The sequence below is a fragment of the Gobius niger genome (genome assembly GCF_951799975.1).
Source record: "Gobius niger genome assembly, chromosome: 6".
Lineage (NCBI taxonomy): Eukaryota > Metazoa > Chordata > Actinopteri > Gobiiformes > Gobiidae > Gobius > Gobius niger.
In genome coordinates this window covers 17,231,888-17,253,977 of record NC_136857.1, presented here as the reverse complement: position 1 = coordinate 17,253,977, position 22,090 = coordinate 17,231,888, and the positions used below count along the sequence as shown (strand labels likewise).

Here is a 22,090-nt window from a genome sequence, read left to right as displayed (position 1 = left end):
AATGTCTCATTTCTCTTTTGTGAAGACAGGACTGTAAAGGTTTTGAAATGCTCAAGATTTTCTTCCTTCCAAAATCGCAATATTATAATCGTGACTTGAAAATTTAGAATCGTGACATTTCTTTCGTGTGTTATCTGGCTTAGACATGGTTTACACACAGTTTAGACATAATATAGTCTAATTTAGGTCTATATATAATTTCAATAATGTTTCATCAAATTAAATAACAAAGATTCTTTTATTCTTTAATAGTTAAATGCACAGCGGGTAACATTGTGGACTATACTGTTGCTATCAGTACAAAACATGCAGCTAATGACCAGCTTGACAAAGAGCACAGTATGCTACTGTATTTCTGCAGTGGGTAATCAAAGAATGGATTTGGATGAGGAACTAACCGGGACGTACCCTCTCCCAGTAAAGTTACAGTCAAAAGCTCATGTTTGTTTGTACATTTATGAGGTATTTTTCAAAGATGAAATATCTGTTAAATTGTATTTAATGTATGTAATTTATTGGATTCAATTCTATGAATTGTTGATTTTTTTTTCATTGAAACACTGTGTGCAAAACAAGTATCCCTATTTTTCGTTTAAAGGGGGGGTATTATGCAAAATCGACTTTTTCAAGCTTTACATCATGTTATTAAGTCATTCCCTCATTAAAAACATGCCTGAAGTGTTGCCTTAGCACATTCACGTATTTTCGAGTAATCTGTAAAAACTCCGATGGCAGCCATTTTTAAGGCTGCAACGACGCGTCGACGTCGTCGACGTCGTCGATTACGTAAATACGTCGACGCCGTTTTTGTGCGTCGACGCGTCGCTTGTTTACATTTCACTTCCAGCGTGGCTGCGCGTAATGCAAACGCTGCGAGCGAGGGGGAAAAAGCACAGCAAAAGTCGTCAAAAGTGTGGGAGTATTTCCAGAAACGGCCTATTAATGTTGTTGTTTGCACACTGTGTCGAGCGGAAATGTCATATCACAGCAGCACAACTAACCTGGCTAACGCCAGACTGCTGTGTGCGCTCCAATCATTTCCAACTGCAATATCACTTGTGATTTTAGTCTGGCGTTAGCCAGGCTACAGCACAACGGCTATGAACGAACATGTGAAACGAAAACACCCGCGGCTGCAAGGGCCCCGTATCTCAGTCAAACTACGGTGTTGTTTCACTGATTAATCAACGCGTTGTTACGGGGACAGGCTCTGACAGCGCGCACGCACTCTCCGCCTACTTTGCCGCATATAAAACCAAAACGGAGCAGTCTGCAAGTGAATGAGCAGGAGAGACCGTCACTCCCAACACGCGAGTACTTCTCCGCTCGTGTCCCTGCTCGGCGTCTGTCTCCCGGTGCTCGTTTCGCCTCATGCGCGGCTGCATCCCGTCCCCGTGTCCCGGGCGCTGCTCTCATGTTTTCTCTGCGTGGACTCGGGGCATCAGCCGCACACTCATTTAAACTCTCTACTTGTTGTGTCTAGCGGAGAATCAGGACAGTAGTTTGATGATAGACGAGAGTAAAGCCGTGTCTGTGGCCTTTTTGTCTTAAAGAGGAGTTGAATCCACATGGTTCTCACGAGCACAGTAACTTACAGTAACTCTGGTTCTCTGAATGTGCACAGTCTATAACGAGTTGGGCGACTCACAGGCTAATTCTCAGTGGTCAGACAGAAATAACCGTCAGGTGCAGGTTTCAGTTAGTTTTAAATCAGCGGTTCCCAAACTGTGGGTCAGGGCCAGAAGTGAGAGAATGGGCCCATTTGCCATTTTCCATTTTAAAAAGTGGGGAAAATAGACTAGTAGTAAGTAAATAAATTAAAGCCATGCCATTTGGAAACATCAATGTTTTTTCCTTCATTTTAAATGAAAAAATAATCGGTAACATGAAAAATAATCGATAGATTAATCGAAAAAATAATCGATAGATTAATCGATTAATCGAAAAAATAATCGATAGATTAATCGATAGAAAAATAATCGTTAGTTGCAGCCTTAGCCATTTTAGGGATAAAACGCCTGATTCCTTCAGGAAACGCCTCCGACCTCCAGGATACGCCTCCAACCTTTCGTCACCAGCCGAGTAACCAACCACTGCTCCTCAGCAGAACCCCCTCCCCGCAGTGTCTAGCCCTAAGATGTAAACAGAGTCATCATGGAGGATTAGCTTCATGTGTTGTGAACCGGAGTTACAACAGTTCTGAAACTTTTACAAAGACACACATCAGTGTTTCTGTTACCGAAACACCCAGGATTAAAACCGGTGACAAGAACACTTATTTCAGTGTCTGGTTCTGCGCTGGGCCTTGATGATGCACAGAGCCTCCGGAGAAAGCTAATGCTAAGCTAAACCTCGAGTCATCACGTGAAAACGAGAAATATGCACACATAAAGTCAATAAAACCACCACACACATAAAGAACCGTTTAACAATGATCACACACGGAGCCAGGCTTGTTGATTTGGAAGTTTATTGCTCACATTTCATCTACAATGGGTCATAGCCGAGTGGCTTTCTCCCGGAGCTAACAAGCTAGCCGCGACAAGCTAACGGGAAAATTCACTGAATACAAGCAGCATATTATGCATTGAAAACGTCACTAAAACAGGCAACTGCTTGAAGCAGCCTTTATGATGATCACACACGGAGCCTGGCTTGTTGATTTTGTAGTTTATTGCTCACATTTCATCTACAGTGAGTCGTAGCCGAGTGGTTTTCTCCCGGAGCTAAGGCACTATTAGCCACGACAAGCTAACAACCTTCACCTTCACAACATTCATTGAAAACAGGCAGCATATTATGCACAAATAACGTCAATAAAGCAGGCAACTACTTGAAGCAGCCTTTACGATGATCACACAATGAGCCTGGCTTTACACATTTATGGTTTATTGCAGACTTTTCATCAACAATGAGCTGTAGTCGATTATAACAAGCTAACGGGTAACCTCGAAAAACCACTGTCCACCTGCACAGATAATGTCCGTCTTTGAATCGTATGGGCTCCTGCAGATCCTGGTGTCGTCCATGGGTGTATAGTTAGAGATCCATAGGGCATGGCAGATGCAAAGAGAGAGCCTCCAAACAGCAGTTATTTTTCAGGCAAGAGCCCCTTCCAAGCGTCCGGTGTGGAAGGTTTGTCTCCAAATAATATCCTGTGTGGCCATTGTTCACAAAGTGATAAACAGTAGCTCCTTTCCAACAATAAAAATTAAAATGCACCGATCGTAGTTTCAATACAGTTGAGACAACGAGCGCAGTGTTGCGATGCCACAGACAGCGTGTGGAGGGGGCGTGTCGGAAAGGGTCAGAGGTTCTTAAAGAGACAGGGGCCTATTTCAAGTCTTTCGCTACCGCCATTTTGAAAGAGCAATTTTATACAAGGCAGTTATTCTAATTTACTGCATTTACAGACCAACAGAAGGTTTCGTCATCATTGTAGTGTGATATAGACTGGTGCTATGTGGCTGAAAAAAGCATAATACCCCCTCTTTAATGTTGCCACCAATATAAAAGACCCATATATCTGCATGTACATTGGACAGTGCTTGTCAAGGGACATGGTACGGTGTGGTAGATACAGTACATACATAGGACTCATAAATGTAAAAACGCCATGTGTCACTGAATAATTGAATAGTGCTCGTTGACAGTTAACCTAATTATATGAAGAAGCAGAAAACCACTGTGTGCTAATGTTTGCTAAGGTGCATTGTTTATAAATAAGAAGATGGCATCTAAAGGCCTAACATGTGGATACAGGTCGACAGCCTGTGGGTAAACAGCTGTTTCTGCTCCAATAAATGATGTCCAGTTAGTTCATATATACTAAAGTACTGCAACGTGGCATTATAGTGCTGCAATTCCTACATTAGAAAGCACAATATAGAGGCTTACAGGGACAACATTTGCATCCTGCAGTACGTCTCCTAAATGTCAAAAGCAGGTAGGTGTAATAAAATGTTGTTGCAAATTCTTATCTTGCTTTCTCAGTCTAAATGGCACAATAGTTTATTCAAGTATCAATAATTAGTGGCAGAGTGCTCACTGCTCACCTTCACTACTGTCTGATGCCACCTTTGTTTTATATCGTCTACCAAGGTCAAAAGCAATGGCACATTTCAAAAGAGCTGAGTCTGAACAGACAAATGAAGCAAGGCAATAAGCAGTGGTTTTGCAAATAATTATTCTCTGATCCCCCTCAAAAAGCACCCCTTAATACTCGTAGTGTACGGAGGAATACTTTTAAAAGACACACATGCAACCATTTAACACTTCCATAAAAAATAGTCAAAAGTACTAACTAAACATTGAGAGTAACTGACAGGCCTATTAGCAATTGCTGTGTAGTTATGAGTAAACCTCAGCCTGCCCCCTCTATCAGGAATGCCAGGCATTTATAAGACCTATCCCCTGCATGATGTTAGGAGAGGGGAGACAGGAGTGACCAGGAAAAATGTGTTCTGGAAGTCCAAAACATGCACCATAAAAAGGCAGTAAATCCACTGTCCTGAAGAGCATTGTTTGAAACAGCACAGTATAAAAAGATCTAGGATTAAGGCAGCACCATTTTGGAAAAAGATTTCTGGTTTGTGTTTCAAAATGGAAATTAATTTCTTCTCAGTTCATGCTTGAAACAAGTTCAGAAGACTAAAATACTGCACTATGAACTGTTAAATAATACCAGATGCATGAAATGCATTTCAGAACATGCGAATGAACAAAGAAACTTCGTCCAACTTGCCTTTTCAAGCACAGTGTATTTCACTGTAGTATCTGCTATTGATTTATCCAGCCACAGCACAATTTACCATACATTTACCATGTATTTTGAAGAAAACAATCATTAATAGAGGTTGACCAGCCGATACATCAGGCCGATATTTACCTATTTCACAATATCGGCTATCGGCCGATATCTTGGCGCTAAAAGGCCAATATCTCCGGAAAGGAAAGTGATAGAGACATCCCGTTTTTTTGCTTTGGAGAGAGCTCAGTCAGCATTTTAAAATGCTCCCTAAGCCTCAGAGGAACTGAGAGACATCGCGATGAAAATCGGTCACCAGTTTGTAGACCTATTTTATAAATGCAAACTTATGCTTATAATTTTGTAACCATAAGAGATAGAGACATTTTGTTTTGGAATCTGATGATTTTTGTTTTTTAAATGAGCTTCCTCCTAAGTATCTACTAAACATGAATGTCCTGAATAAATCAGCCCTATGCCTCCAATAAAGCGCCCCCTGCTGTCACAGTTCAACACTGACACATTTTACAGTTCAGAAGCATCATGCATCATACACAGGATATTAGACAAGACAATTTTTAATTTTCGGTCAAAAATATCAACGGTCAGCCAATCAAATTCCACAAAAATCGCCTGAGAAAAACCCTTATCGGTCAACCTCTAATCATTAATACTGTAAGTAGGAAAGAGTAAAGGGTAAATGTGAATTATCAGCTGTGAATAATTCTAATTTATAAAAGAAAGTATTTCAGTGGTTCCATTCAGGCAATGATGTAGATTCCATTTATAATTGGAAAGAGTGTTATAAATCAATCAACAATCCACTTGATTGTTTACTCGACACTCCTACATTAAAAAAACACTAACAGAGAAGTCACACAGGACCAAATCCAAGCTCAAAGTTCTCTGAATGCTTACAGCCCACTTGAACTTTAACCTCATTGTAAACTAATTGATCTGATAACAGTGAAGACTCTTGAAGTAAAAAAAGAAATCCTGTATATTTAGTCAAAATGTGTACATAGTAATTCAGTATTGCACACCCAGTCCTTAAAGCCTGTGCATGGAAGTTTCCAAGCATATCATTATGCAAGTGTAGTGTAAACACTAAATGTTTGATGTCTATGGAAAATCCTGTCCCACGCCTGCCCCCCCTCACTCCAGTCTGAGGGTTTATTTACACAGATTAATAAAAATGGCAGTGTCAGGGATACAGGGGTGTAACAGTGAGACTCAGGTGGGCTTATGACTGCATTCCTGACTGGGACACACACCTGTAGAGAGGTAGAGGGGAGCATACCTGTACCTGAGCACTGATAGGGTTTCCAGCTAAAGCGCAAAGCCCATGTAACAAGATCTTACTTTGGAGAGCCGAGGCGGGAGAGGTCGTCTGTCATTGCTCTGGTATAACTCTGATCTGGGCTGGCTCTGCCGTAGCTCAACAAGGTGAAAGTACAATGGAGGTCTTGTGAGTTTTATTAGAATTATGGAGAGTAAGTAGATAGATACATACTTCTAATAAATCGATCTCTTGGGAGGAAATCAATGTTTTTGTAATTTTTTTTACAGTGATGGCCTTTCCGAAATTGCTCCCTTCTCCTTCTTCCTACCTCCTAATTTGCGGGTCCGTGCAGTGATGGTCTGTCCGAAACAGACCAAGCAGTTGTGGAAGTGGCTGTTAAACTCCTTCACAGCGAGTCAGCATCCCCACATGCTACACACCCCAAACCACTTCAGTTCTATGTTTATTTAGGAGTGTCAAAGTGTTTATTTTAACAGCTCAACTGTCATATAGACATTTTTTAATGACAAAGAATGTGACAATAAAGACTTCATTTGATTTTATTGGTAGTGGAAAAGGCCTCACTTCAAACCACTTTCCACAAATCTGAATCTGAATTACTAAATTAGTGTTGTCACAGTAAAGGGGCGTATGTGTTCCTTGGGGCGAGGGAGAGTGGGTCACAGCTCCACCTCTCTGATTAGTGAACCTCTGAAGGTGACCTCGCTGAGAGTTGAGTGGAAGGCATAGGGGAAGGGAGAGGGGAATGGTTTTGGAAAGGCCAGTTTCACCTACCCACTAAAAAAAACATGTACAATAGGCCAAGATAAATGAGAGAGTGTTTGTGAGTGGAATGGAATCTTATTCGCACAGCGCATTTTTGTACATGACACAAGTCACCCAAAGGTGGTGGTAAGCTAACGGACCCTCCGACCATCACCATCCATTCACGTAAACGTCATTCATTCTGACCTGGATATGAAGAAACCAACGCAGGCACAGGGAGAACACTGGCCCCATCCGGCCCGGGGATCAAACCTGAACCTTCTTGCTGTTCTGCACAACTGCTATACTGTGAACCTCTGCGCCCGGAGTGGGATGGATGGAAATTAGTCCAAAGCAACAATCTGTTGTGGTTTACATGCATGAGTCTGTTGTGGTGGTCATACAATACAAATTAACAACAATAAATATTAACTTGCACATCTTGTGATCTTCTGGGTTTGTGTACTATAGGTGTACACTGCCATTGTGTCCTTGGGCAAGACACTTCATCCAACTTGCCTCCAGGATATGTGAACACTGGTGTTTGCATGAACACGAGAAAGTGTGAGGGGTTGTCAATGTAAAGCCCTTTTAGTGCCAAATATAGGTTAAAAAATAGTTTTTTTTGTCTATTTATCTTCAAATATCATCAACACAGATAGCTATCACGCAAACATGATACAACAACAACTAGGTTTCTTAAGATGGACATATGCACCCATTCAGCAGTGTAAATATTTAATACTCTCTGAGTACATTAACAGTAATGCGGGCCACATGTGTTGGACTGGACTGAGAGCATCCACAGCCTGTTGTGCAGAGCCCTGTCTCTGGGAGGCTGCAGAGCTCATGTTGACGTTCACTAATGGACACAGCACACGAGCAAAACTAACCGCCTCTTACATAACAGAGTGGTTAATGATTTTCCCTCACAGTTTCGCCGCCGTTGTCAATCATTGTGAGAGTGAAACTGAGTGAATTGGAAAAGCACAACAGTGAACATGAAAACAGTAGAAAACAAAAATAGTGAGTAGTAGCTATTGAGAGTGTTAGTACAAGCTAGTGATCAAAGTTTTGAGAGGAAGGAAGGAATTGTATTTGTATATTTATTTGATAAGATTATAACTGTTTGAATGAATAGGATTTTACCAGAGGAGAAAAAAAAACATTGAAATTAAAAACTTGTGGGATTTGGTAAATGGTCTCTATTACAAAAAAAGAACTAGACCTAACCTAAACCTAAACCTACATCAATTTGGGATAATCAAAATGTACAGTTTTAATAATCTCGGACATTGATATGAAAAGAGTTGTCCCAGGAAAAGTGTGTCTGAGGGGAATAGCAAATGCACAGAGCTGCTCATTCAGAATACACATGGGGATCAGTGTGCTGTGTCCTTCTCCCAGTGGCCATCTCTTAGACAGATGTGCAGTAGACCGTGGGCACTGGGTCAGCTCGACTAACATGCACAGTCAAAACCCAACTCACACAGAGACAATACAGTTCGTCAAGGCGCTGATTTGCAAAAATGAATACCAATTAGTTACTAAACGTCAGATTCCGAAGTAACTCTTTGATGGACTAAAATGAGCATAGATTTGTACAAACCTAAGATTAAAACACTAGTCACAATGAATGAATGAATGAATGAATGAATGAATGAATGAATGAATGAATGAATGAATGAATGAATGAATGAATGAATGAATGGCTAATGCAGTGTTTCGGGGTTACAGGCCGTATGCGAGCAGATATAGCAGGGGGCGCTTATAATTCTTTCAGATCTAAACAGAAGGCAAATGGTGTTTTGCTGTCATTCTCAAAGGAGAGTACTGAAGTCTTATTTCATTTTGCCGCACTGGCGTTGAATGTGGGAGTCATTAAACTTGTAATATAACAATACATGTTAGCTGATTTGTTTGTAGATTATCAGCAACACCTCAGGGTAGGGGGTACTTGGAGGATAAATGAAAAGCCCAAGGGGTACACCAGACACAAAAGATTGGGGAACCCTGGACTAAAGTGGACAAAGCAGCTAATTTTACAGACAGTGTTGCGCTAAACCCGCACTTAGAGAGAACTAAACCAAGTCTGAACGTGAACAAAAATGGCCTAAACAAGTCCAGGACGATAACTGCGATATAAAATGACTAAAGGCTTGTGAGTGACTGTGGGGTGTTTGGGTCCATTAGAAAACGGCCAAAAGATGCCAGCCCAGACAATGTCTATGTTTATGGTTTTGCTCATTTCACATGACAGCGTTGCAGTGTCGAGTAGTGTGCAGCCCGTGTGTGGACGCTTATGTGGCGCCGCAGTCAGTGTAAGTGGCCTAACCCGTGACCCTGCCATGGCTTTAGAGATGTTCGACAAACTGGGGCTTGGATGTCTGTCAGGGTGCCTTCGTGTCAAAAAGCAGTTCAACAGATAACAGCAAATCTCTCTCTGGTTGAAAGCAGCAATCTTAACTCTCATGCTTATAACGAATATGCGCCACAAGCCAATACTAAAGCATCTCTCAGGGGGTTAAAGAAGCTTTTAACATTGTGCATGTATTGATTCCTTTTACAAAAACTCAGAAAAACAAGTAGAGGAACAGAAAATCCATGGTCAGAGTTAGGTTGAGACAAATTGAGAAAAAAAACAGACAGCCTGAACTATAAATACAAATAAATAACTAAATATAAGCACCCCTACACACAGACTTAATCAGATCACAACCCTAAACCATAATCCACAAACAATAGGGATAGAACAATAAGATATTTATGATGGCCTGACTTATCCATGTCATATTAAGTGCTGCAATGGGTCTACTTGAGATGAGATGAGCCTATTACTATGTTATTATGTGCTTGTCTGATAGTGAACATGTTCAACAAAGGTTTATTCTTAAGCTCTGCAGGGACAATGGATGGACAGTGCCACATATTTAAACTTTTTTTTTTATGTAGACTATTTTACCAATGAACAAAATATTATTAAAAATCAGTTTGCTGCAATATCTAGGTCTAATTATTGTCATGAAAACTTTGCATCAAAAACCACTGCCGAGTTTCTCTCACCTTGGCGCACAGATTTCAGCCTGATTGGATCCGTGCAGCACTTCATCACAGTGTAGATGTCGTAGAGAGGCAACCCGGCCACGGACAGCCCCTCCACCTCCAGCAGAAGCTCCCCCTCGCACAGTTTGCCGTCCTGGTACAGCACCGCATCCTCCCTAACTTCACCGATGTACGGGAACTCTCCATTCTCCGCCCCGCCGCGGAGTTCAACGTTCAGCTCCCCGCACGCGGGCCTGACGACAGCGCACTCGTTAACTTTGTGGATCCAGTGGTTCTTCTTTTGTATCACTTTGGACATGGTGGCGGAATCAAGTGCCAGCGCCGTTAGTTGTCCCCGATGGAGGATCAACAGAACGAGTCATAGCATAAAAGGTAGCGCTAAAAACAAGCGGAAAAGTTCGACGTGCGTAGGTGTCACTCCGTGCAGAAACATTTTCACGCTTCTTTTAAACCAAGGCATGCTGCTACCAATGCGAGCACAGAAGTGGGGTTGTTAGAATGCAGGTTTTAATCGCCTGTTTCCGCATCTTCCACAACACGCGCGCTGCATGTCCGGTGCGCCTCCGCCTGCAAAGTCCAGGGTTTCAGGGGTGGACAAACTCCTCCAGAACAGGTACTCCTCAAACTTCCCAGCTCGCGTTGTATGTTCCTGCCTTACGGTGTGTTTGTTTTGTTTTTTTGCTCTCACGTGACGGCGCCTTTAAGCAGGTAACACACACGGCAAGTTCATCCTATTTGCTCGTGCGCTTTGGGATGCAGACGGAGCAGGGAAGCGCGCATGCGTCCTGCACGGCGCCTCAAGGGAAAATCCTACACGAGACCACAGCACTTCAGCGGCAGAGTCCCGAAGCTCCACCCCGACCACCGGTGCACTACACGGCATTTCCAAAGCGATTACAGCCCTCTCGCGTCTAATCCCCATGAGCTCACACACAACTTATTCATAAATGATGGACAGTTATACAGCAGTGAAAAATAGATGACTGTGCTATTTCTATCATGTTATACAATTAAAACTGCGTCCAGATTTACATGATTTGGACTACAATCGTTTTTTGTAGCCTATTGTTTTTTATTACAGATTCCTAACGCAAACTTTTGAAACCAATATATTAAGGGCTCTAACTAGAAACTTAGTAAGCCACAAACAAAATCTTCTAGGCAATATTGTTGTTACACACTCCTCAAAGGACATTCATAATTGAGTTAAAAACAACAACAAAAACAGGCTGTTGTGGCACTATTCATTTTAATGTAATTAATCTGTCATTATTAAACGCTCAAATTTAAATTATGTACAGTGCTTTTAATATATTTCCAGATATTTATTTCATCAATCTTAGAGTTTGTTTGTAAAGCAAGTGCAAGGTGAAAACATATGATGCGATTAATCTATGATTAATTAGTTAATCATCATCATCTTTTTAGAAATTGTGAGTTAAAGGCCCTATACCAGTTTTTTATGGCTCCCCCTGCAGGTGGTGGGTCCACAGAAGGACGGCCTGATGGTTCAAACTGGGCCTGTTGGTCTCTCATAAGGGGCTTCTGAAAGGGGAACACACTAAATTAAAATGTTGGCAGTGGTCCGAACCCATTCCTTACTTTCTGACCATAATAGCATCTCAATTCTAAACTGGAACAAGTTTATCGACACATTTCACAACTTGAAAGGTCACTTGTCAGTGTCACTTTCACAGAAATGCGGCAGAACTATAGCCTGCAAAGGTAGTTCAACAGATACAAATGTTTAAAGCAGTGCTAAGTAACTTGTTTACCTTAATAAATACTTTTCGTAGTCCCGGGGTAATACAAATGTATTCATCTCCCCCTGGTGTCTCTGGCCAGAAAACCACAATTGCAACTTTGCTGCCACCGGGTCGGAGTCACCAATACACACTAATGGAATCACGAAGAAGAAGCTAACAGGCTAACGGGCTAAGCTAACTGTGGGCTAGCGCCACTTAAACAGTATTTACAGCCAAGTTTGAGTTTTAATCTCCATTGTGTAATTGGATGTACAATGTCCCTCTCTCCTTTTGTCTTTTCTGTCAGCGTAGTATTTACTCTCACGGACATTTAATGAGTAAAAAAAAAGCAACATGCTACGACACCTGCAGTGGCGCTTATGGCCTCTAGGGGAATGAGTTACTTAGTACTGCTTTAATAATTAGATGCACAATGTTTTCCCACAAATGTCTGAGTTTACAATTCACCAAAAGGAGGACAAAACAAATGCTGTTCCGTGACTAGAAAAATCACCACATATAGTGCCTTTAAAGCATTAACCTTGACAGCCCCAATAATCATTCAATCACTCACACCACATTCATAAATACGAGGACATAAAGACAGCACTCCCAACCTGAACATCCTAAATTCTAATCCACTGTCGCCCTTTCACTGACACATCTGCAACATGTATCAAGTAAAATATATTTGATCAATTTGATATTGTATGTTTCTAGAAATATTTTAATTTAAGTCAACAATGATAACTTTAATAAATACCAACCTCTTGAGCTTGAAATAGAAATCTATAGGTACTTCTCTGGTCAGTGAGCCTAAAAAGGTGGAGCCTCTCTGAATTAGGTGGCACATTTTTTGCAAAGAATATTGTTTTGCAAAAGGACCTCTACAAACATGTCCTGAAATTTGTTTTTGCATTATTTTTAGCTGAAGATATTTCACTTTTCTCTCAAATGTGCACCTTTATTTATGTATTTATTTATTACAGAATTGTGCATCCCATCAGTTGACATTGATCTGTTTCTAAAGGGATGCAGCTTGAAGGATGTGCTGGGTTCTATATAACATGCGCTGCAGTCAAGAGTATATTGAGTCACGTGAGATGTTGCAGCTTCAGAGGCCAATGACCATGAAAACACATTTAGTGCAGTGACCATCTCAACACTGGTGCCCCATTATGCAATTAAAAACAGTGTTCATTCAAAGTTAGACTTAACGAATTGTATTCATTCCACTAAGTCAGAAACATATACTGTATGTGCTGTGATCAGATCTAAAATGGACATTAAGTTCATTCCAAGTCTTTCAGGACAACTCCACATCCACACAGCACTAAATCTTGCCAAACAGTAACCAGGACAAAAACATGTTGTGACAAAGAGAGATATATTTAACTCAAAACGGGATCCATAATTTCATGAAGAACAATATAGGATTTTAAGACTTTCTACCGGTAGATTATGTGCTGCTCTCTACCGGTGGAAGCAGCACATAATTAAAATCAGTCTTGTTTTACAACATGCCATAAGACTCGTTAATTCAATTTGAACACTTTTTAGTGCAATGACTTACCTGCTGGCTAACATTATATTGTTTACCTCAATGCAAAACAGCGGACATTTTTTGCATATCTTTAAATTCTTACAGCGCAAAAGTTTAAGGTCTACCTTTCATGTGCTGATATAAACCGCAATTAGTGGCCTATTGCAAGGAAGTACCTCAGAGCAATAATGTTGAATGACTACAACTGTTCCAAATCAATGTTTATTGACACATGAAGAGTTACCAGATGATCCTCCTTTGTACCTCCTTTTGTTAGTATATAAGAATAGATGTTATTTGAGGACATTTACCTGCTAAATGAGGAAATGATGATACAATAATAGTAGGAGTTGTAGGAGTAGCATTAGCCCTGTGGTTCTCAACTGGTTGGTCTCATTTTCAGTGGGTCATGGAAAAAAATGACTCTTGATCATTTGTTTTCATGCCTGATCAATGCTTAAAAAAGCTGGATTTTTTACACAGCAGGGTGAGCCTGATAAACACATATTCTATATCTTTATTGGGGTCACAGCCCGTCATGTTGGATTCTGAAGAGAACAACACAACTGTATTAGAAGCTTTAAAGGAGTGTTAGTGAATAGTAATTAATAGAACAAGACCAGCAGTGGTGTAAGTAATGTCAGTGTTTGTATAGCAAGCATCTAATTACAAATCAGTTGTATTCATCACAAACCTGGTAGAGTTGTGCTGAAACACTGTTCGTATCAACATGATGGGAAAGCTCCATTTTAGACTCTGAAAGTTTTCTAACATGCTCTGTGTTGTGGAGTATCAATGTATTTAGAAAACATATTTAGGGTACTCATCTTGAGTAACTGTATTCACATAAAATGACTCTTTCATTTGAGAGTAATTAGATGACAGTTAAAGTCAAAGGAATACATTGGGGTACTTTCAATTTTAGCTTCATTTTGCACGATATCAAGAGAGAAAATATGGAAATGACCGGGGAAAAGTTTACTGATCTGTTTTTTCTGTATTAGTGGTAAATATGTTCATCACTGGGTGGGAAAATATATGTCAACACTGTATTTATGCATAAATATGATCACCTTTGTATATAGATAATGCAAATCAATGTGAATGTATTCTAAGTATTCAGAGTGCAATACTTTGACTGGACAAAGTAATGGAATACATTACAAAATAAGTTTCTAGGGAAGTATTCAGTATTCTGTAACTAAATACAATTATTCTCCCCAACACTGTCATTCTTGTAAACACATCCATGTGAAGAATGCTATGAATGAGGAATGAGTTTGGACCACAGTTAATACTTCAAAGTGTAACTCAACACTTAACTCCGCCTACTCTGACAGTCCAAAAAGACCTGCCAAAGTGGACATCGCCTGGAGAACCACGTGAGTGAGGGCAGGCGAAGCGGGGGTACATAGTCTGTGCCATGAGCATCACAGATAAACAGAAAGGTGTCACTCTGCGATAGGGCCACCAGCTTTTCTACAGAGCGCTAAGTGTCAACAAAATGCAAGCTTTATAGTGTTTGGAGGCATTGTTGAATGCTCGCACAATCTCGTCCTTCTGCAGGTTGGGGCGAGGGTCTGAGTGAGCCTCTTACCAGATCATTGCGAGGATCACCTTGGCACTGAATTGTTTGGCACCTCAAAACATTGAAATTGCAGCTGCACACACATGGTTTTAGATCACAAGAGGACATTACGCACACACAAAATTGGTTTAGTGTTGTTCCACATTAAACTGTATAAACAGGTACAGGAGCTTTAACTTGATCTCATGTAGCATTTTTTTTGCTAATAATGTGGTTTAGTAATGTATGGAATAGGGGAGAATGTTATGATAACAAAGCCACATGCGTTTGAGCAGCAAGTTGGCCCCATTCCTTACATAAGGCACAGTGTACGCTCGGCTGCGGTCTCTGAAAACAGGCCCTGTCGCTGTGCAGCGCGCCTTCCTCTTCACTGACTCTGAACCATGTCCCACACAAGAGGAGCGGGCTGCTAGCAATATTGAATTATTCACTCACAGAGGAGCACTGGAGGCATCACCGTGTTGACTTAACTGTGAAAACCCAACTAAAGCCACGAGAATTATCAGGCTGTGGGAAGATGTCAAGATGTTTTTATAGAAGCACACAACCTACAATGTATACATTTTTAATTTCACCTAAATATTTCATAAAACTGTTCTTGTCTGAAGAAGCTGGTTTGTAGTTTAGGTTGGATTTTAATTACTTTTCCAGCGACGTGAAACACTTTTGTTTGTGCCACATGTGGGAAACATTTCCTCATATAGGTTTTTTATTCTGTTTTTAAAGGATGAACTTCCTCACAAGTAAGAAACACACTATTCTTATCAGTTACACTGTTATTTTTGACAACCAGAAGTGGCTATGAAGAAGCTATTTGTAAAAACAAAATAGGAAGAATTAACACAAAGTGAGCCAGGTGCAAAATATCAAGAGTCTATTATATTAGAATAGAATTTCAAGTAGCACTGAGAATCTAAATATTATTCTAATAAAAGATGATGTTTAAAGTTGAACAAACATGTATGTACTAATATCTTTATAATGGCTACACAGGTGTCTTTAGCACCAAAACAACCCCCGTTACTACTTACCGACAAGTTTCATTTGATTTGAGATACGGCAATTTCTTAGCCTTCAAAAATGTCCTGTACCATCCAAACTCTCATAAATTCTCAAAAGGCTGACAGGACCATACATCTATATAAGGTTTCCATTTGTGATAAATAACATTTACAATGGCAGAGGGAAAAGTAGTTGCAGGAAGGAAAGGCATGCATAGATAATAAGATATTTGAAAGTCCTTTTATCTGCAGATGTGATCACTCTCTTGTCTTTCATTTTCCAGAAATCTGTTTTTATACTCTTTAACTCCCAGCTGCAGGCCGCTTTGTAATACAATGAAATGTGTATTAGATTATTGCCCTGTCTCTTCCTCTGTTGGGTTTGGTCAGTCATTTTATAAAAAAAAACATTAAAGGGATATTTCAGGATATTCGACATAGGGCCTCATTTCCTAGTTAGTGTTGTTGATTTCATGCAGCCTTATATTTGAAGAGTTTAGTGGTGCTAGGCTAGTGCTAGGCTAGTGCATGTCTATGGTAACTAGTCGCCTGCATTAAAAACAGTCTGACCCAGGCACAGTGCACCTGAGGCAAATCACTTATAACACCAGACTACCTAAATAAATGTCTGTGTTGACTCAATAATTTTTTTAATCTAACCATGTTGCATTTAAAATAACTTATATTTGAGCAGCATCAGCTTCCTGGTTGTAAGCTACGCAGCGGCAGAGGGATCTGCTACATTACTACATTCTACAGATCAGATATGGCAATGTTTGGAGGACTACCTGATGATTTTGAAGAGGTTTTTAATGCAGGCTACTAGTTACCATAGACATGCTCCACTAAACTCTTCAAATATAAGGACTGCATGAATAAAAAATAATAATCTCTAGAAATCAACAACACTCTGGATAACTAGGAAATTAGGCCCTATGTCAAAAATTGTACATATTTCATAGATCATAGTCAAATTCAATCAATCAATCAATCAATCAATCTTTATTTGTATGAACCAAGGTGCTTTCCGTAAGTGGTCTCAACTTTTCCACCTACATAAAGCACTCAAGGAACCACTCACCCATTCACACTCTCATTGACGCACTAATGAACACAGTCACTTCACCTTCACAAAGTGGGTGAAGTGTCCCAGGACACAGTGACTGCATGCACCTGCAGGAGCCGGGATTCGAACCCCCGACCTTCCAATTATGAGACGACCCGCTCTACCAACTGCGCCCCTGTAGCTCCTGTTAGGTCAATACACAGTCGTGGGAGAAGTACACAATTTCATTACTTAAGAAAAAGTACAGGTACAACAAATTATACTTTTAAAAGTATCAGATGAAAATTGAGTAAAAGTAGTGAAGCACTGAGTTATTCTGATATTCATAGTTATTGACTTATTGACAGATACATGCAATGTTCAAAACAGCAATGATTGTGGACTGAATAAATGGACTGAATTGGAGATGACTTAAAGACTAAGGACTCCGGGAGAACAATGGCTCAATAAATGGTAAAAAATAAACATTTTTCATTTTGTGTGTTCTTTTCTGCCAATGCATCCCATATGTCCATAGTATTGTATAATATAAATAGTGGTGGGACTCGATTCAAAATTGTAATTGAGTTAATTATGGTCTTTGCAATTAATCACATTTGGAGTGGAGACGTGAGGCCTGTGTGAGCATTTCAAACACTTCAAAGACAATCGCAGCTTGATTCATTTTGGAAAATTATCCTAAAATAAATAAGTTTATGTCGGCTTAACTGTGTGAATAAACAAGTTTGACAATAACATTGTTTTTGGCTTTGAGCTTTTTCGTGCCTTGCAGGAAAAAGGAAACTGAAAAAGTGTCTGTGCTGCTAAAGTAAAGTGTGATTAAAGTCGATTAATGTTTTCAATGGCACTAAATTTTATGTAATTAATTAATCATAATTCATTGAAAAAAGTCACAGCCCTAAATAGACAACAACTTTGAAAACAAAATATCCTGCTCATAGACGATCTCACTGTTTACACTGCACTGTTTTCAGCCCAAGTTCTTATGAATAGACGGAGCTCAGCCAACTCACCAAATGTAATGTATGAGCCATGGTTGTTTATGAGGAGGTTAATGTCAATTTGTTCCATAGCAAAAGCCTCTATGTGTCTGGACAAATGCGTTGCACACAGAGATTCAGGATATACTCCAAACATGTATGCCCAAATGTAAAAGTAACATTACTTTAAAGTATCATTAGGCTTCATGTAGCAGTTGTGTACAAATAAATAAATCAAACTTTTTGAGAAACTGCTGCCTCCTCCTGCAGTAGGACTACAACGCCTATTATCAAAGTTTATTTTTTATCACTAGTCTCCATATGGATTAACAATGGCGTCTAGCGGTTTGAAAAATACAATACTTAAGTAAAAGCAAGATGGGAAGTACGTTACATCTGAACAATATCTTTCAGTTGTCTCTTTTACAATATATAGTTTTGGCAGCGGAGAGTCAGATGTGTGAGAAGATAAAACAGCCTTATAGGTTTTCCAGATGTTTCAACATTTTGCATTGGAGACCGTCTGCACATGTGTGCGCCCCGCTGTCCACATATGTACATCAACTGTAAACATGTCACACATTTGACAGAGGACCATAATTCAACTGAACAACAAGTCTTTTGCTGGACTGTGTTCTGAATGCTGACAGCAGGAACACTTTTTGATACTAAGGAGACTTTGAAGTACGAAACAGCTGGAATCACTAGGCGTGGTATTGTGGCTAGCTTTTCCTTTTTGCTAAATCACCAGAGCTTTGGCGCTGACATAGCTGGGCGCTATTTTGCATCAGCTGACCACATTTGGGAGTGAGAATAAAGGCATAAAAGTCATGCAATTAAATAAATCCTTTTGCAGTTGTGCAGGATTAAGAAAACTGCCAGATGGATTTGCATGTACTACACTGCTGCATAACTAAGTAGAATTATCAAAGACACCTGTCAGAAAGATGTAAACACAGCCATTCAATTGCGTGACTATCCTCGTATACAGTGTGTTAAATATTCATAGGTGGAGGTGATGGATGTCTTCACTTTCTTGTTGTTGGTTGTAAACAGTGGAGAAGGCCAGTTGCCATGGTTTCCTGCTCACCAGATGGTCTGTTTGAGTCAGCACCTGGTTCTTAATGGAGCTCTCTGGGATTTCATTTACACAGGGCAGACACCAGGAAGAGTCAACAACAACAGTATGGTTAAATTTCCTTTTATTTTCACGAGAGGATGTAGCAGAATCATAGAGAGAACAGCAGTAGGCCTCAGTCAGCCTCAGTATCTCCATTTCAACAAAAAAATTTTTTGATGACACAAGTTTATATGTGGTCGGACAACTCTTGTTATAACTCTACAGGCAATACGGCTTGCAATAGGTTCAGTGAGAAAAAAGTTCCTACGTGCCAAACATCATCTATGCTACATATTATACCTTAGTTTAGCATTTACATAGAGCCAACATACAGTATAACACCATTACTTGAAAAAAAATGTTTTACTTCCAATATTATTTGCATCTTTGGTTGTTCAAAACAATGAAATGCGTTCTGCTGGTAGGCAGAGTGGAGGAGAGTTTATAGCTTGCGTCTTTAATAACCTAATAATTTTTATTTAACCAGGAAGGAGTTTTCAGAATAACTTTTTCAGAGTTTTCCTTGCCCCAAAAGGGGCCCTACTGTATATGTTTTTAGGGATAAAGGAAACTGGAGCAATTGGTTGTACATGTGCACCACTCCTCATGTAGTATGGCTTTAAGTGAGCTATTCAATTTGGAGAAATTTGAAAAATGAATCCCCAATCGGAGTTCCACATTGACTTAATGTTTTTTAAAATCTGAATAGGCCAGCGATTTGATTTCCCCTCCGTTCATGCAAACCAGCCTTTAATGAGATCAGAATTTTAGCCATGGAGAAAAAATTATTTAAAGAGGAGTGAAATAGGGCAAGTTTGTAAAGAGAGAGCCCATAAATAATAGAAGTCATGGAGAACTAAGATTCATGTTTGCTCTTTATCCACAGTAGTCTTCAAATCAGAACCACAATGACATGGGCATAAGACTTTAATGAGACTTAAATGCACCCCATGTCAGTTATCAAGCAGATTTTAGTTGCAGGTGTAGGCGAATCAAGTTTAGAGTCAATATACTCGCCCGAGGCAGAACAATTAACATAGTGACAAAGTATAAAGGCCCACATGCAACCAGAAGTACAGTTAACTGAGGAGGATCTCAGATGATAGGCAAAACATCTTCAAACAGCAACAACAGAAGATGACAGAAAATCTTTGCTTATTATCAGTCCTATGCTGCCCCTCACTGGCTGAAGTCATCATAACATGTCCCAAGAACCAAGAGTCTGGCAAATTTATAAGACATAAACATAAAAGTCACTCTTTGGAACAATACAAACCAGACAAAGCTCTGTTTTTTGTCTTCCACCAAAAAAAGTGTTTCCAGTCTGTTTTGGGTCTTCATTTCAACATTTCTGCCTCCTGTTGCGAGGACTGTCTCGCATATTTTCATGCATATTGTATCCAGATGGAATCACAGCTCATCATCTCGTCTAATTTTGCATTTTAAACCAAAACAAGAGGCATAAAATAAGTCATGTTATTGTTTTGTGTTGGTTGTGGCCTATGACGTTTATCATCTTTATTTAAATGTTTGCAAATGGCATGGTTCTCCATGTAGCAGCTGGATGGGATTTTGATGTTAAGCTCATGAGGATTTTCTGGAGCCAGTTCTTTTTGTTTGAGGAATAACTTCCTTCAACTCTGTATCTCTCTTATCATGACACATAGCTCACAGTCACAACCCCGTGGACCCTTTTACGCCAAGCCCACGTCTGCAGTGCGTCAGGTCTGCTCTTTGGTCATTGGATTTCACTTCATCATCTAGCGCTGAATGAACTTTCTGGCAAATTATAGCATGTGAATAAATGCAACAGTTTGAAACAGTTCTTAAAAAAACTAAATATCAGGAAAACTGATAAAGATATTGAAGGCTGGAAATATGTCGGTGAGGAAGTGCAAGAGCATACGATGCATCCACAATAGCCCGAAAGTGTTTTGTTGTGGAAAAGTTAAATCATCATTTTATCTTTTAATTTAAATCAATTTAAATGAGATTTTGAGGGGGAAAGTTTCTACATATTACACAGTGTCCTGACATTTTCAGAATTGTAAATTAGCCTGGGGTTACCTTCTGATCTGTCTAAGCCCCAGAAGCCAAAAGCTTTAGAAATGGAAGTGAATGATGATCCAGGAGAGATGGGGGCATTCCCATGCCCAGAGCAGAGGGGGTAGTAAGGAAGGGGAAGTACAGCCCTCAGGGACGCAGAGGTCTCTGTGGGCAGTGTGGGAACCAGAGCAGTGGATCCATTGCACAGACAGGTCAGGACTTTTGTGCAAATGTCCTGGAGGCATCAAGCTCTGCTCCTGTAACAAGTCTACACTTTATAACCATTTATATGGGGCAACATTTTACTTTATAAATGGGTACGTCTACACTATTTTTGTTGAATACAGCTTGATCTAAAGAAGGGGTTTTATACACTAGAGGTGATGGGTAATGATTATTAATTACTACTAGCAAACTATCATCCATCTTAGTCAGGGTCCCATGATCTACCTGTAGATCATAATTGACTGGTTGAGCTCATTTGAAGAAAGAAAACTGTACTGGGATTCTTTCTTTATTAATAAGGTAGGGACAATAAAGTAGAGAAACTTAAGTTAGTTAGAGACAATATCAATAACACTATCAGTTCCAAAGTGGATGTGAGTATCAGTACTGTTGACCTTTGGTTCATGGGTAAACAACTTTGCCAAATAAAACAAATATTTCAGTTCACTGATGTAAGACGGTCTTCTCACCAAGCATCTAAACAGTGGAGGTTTATGAGGCAGTGAGATGCCACTGCGCTTTGTCCCAAAGTGAATGAAAACATTGGATGTTTATTGTTAAAATTTTACTATAAGGAATGCTGTTGAAAGCAATGTCTGAAACATAAACTTGGAGCCTTGGCAACTTGTTATCACTGTGTGGACACAGTGAGTATCTAGAAGCATGACCTCTCACGACCTTAGCAAAGGCTGCTGTCTGTATCACCAGGGTCAGCTGGGTGGTCAGTACTGTACCCTGACATCTCTTGACACTGATATCAGGCTTGTCCTAGACCGAACACAGAGAAAACGAGGACAAAATAATGATGTACTAAGGCTTGTCAAGTCCATGCATCACAGCAAGAGCTACAGTATGAAAACACGAGGCGCTGCCAGTCTCCGTTACAGCATAATACACTCAACATGGGCTCTGGAGCTTG

General features: G+C 40.0%; 1 protein-coding gene across 10 annotated transcripts in view; it reads right to left on the bottom strand.

The window, feature by feature from the left end:
* The window catches only part of LOC306963952 (membrane-associated guanylate kinase, WW and PDZ domain-containing protein 1-like), a 96,466-nt gene extending 86,295 nt beyond the window's left edge, over nucleotides 1–10,171 (bottom strand). For 9 of the 10 annotated variants that reach the window (XM_079557742.1, XM_079557748.1, XM_079557747.1 and 6 more), the window contains exon 1: nucleotides 9,858–10,170. In XM_079557742.1, the coding sequence (XP_079413868.1) occupies nucleotides 9,858–10,155 (298 nt within the window). In that variant the 5' untranslated portion in view covers nucleotides 10,156–10,170. Of the gene's footprint in view, nucleotides 1–9,857 lie in introns of all 10 variants that reach the window. The other variant, XM_079557745.1, reaches the window with a different exon arrangement.
* Between the last annotated feature and the right edge of the window lie 11,919 nt (nucleotides 10,172–22,090).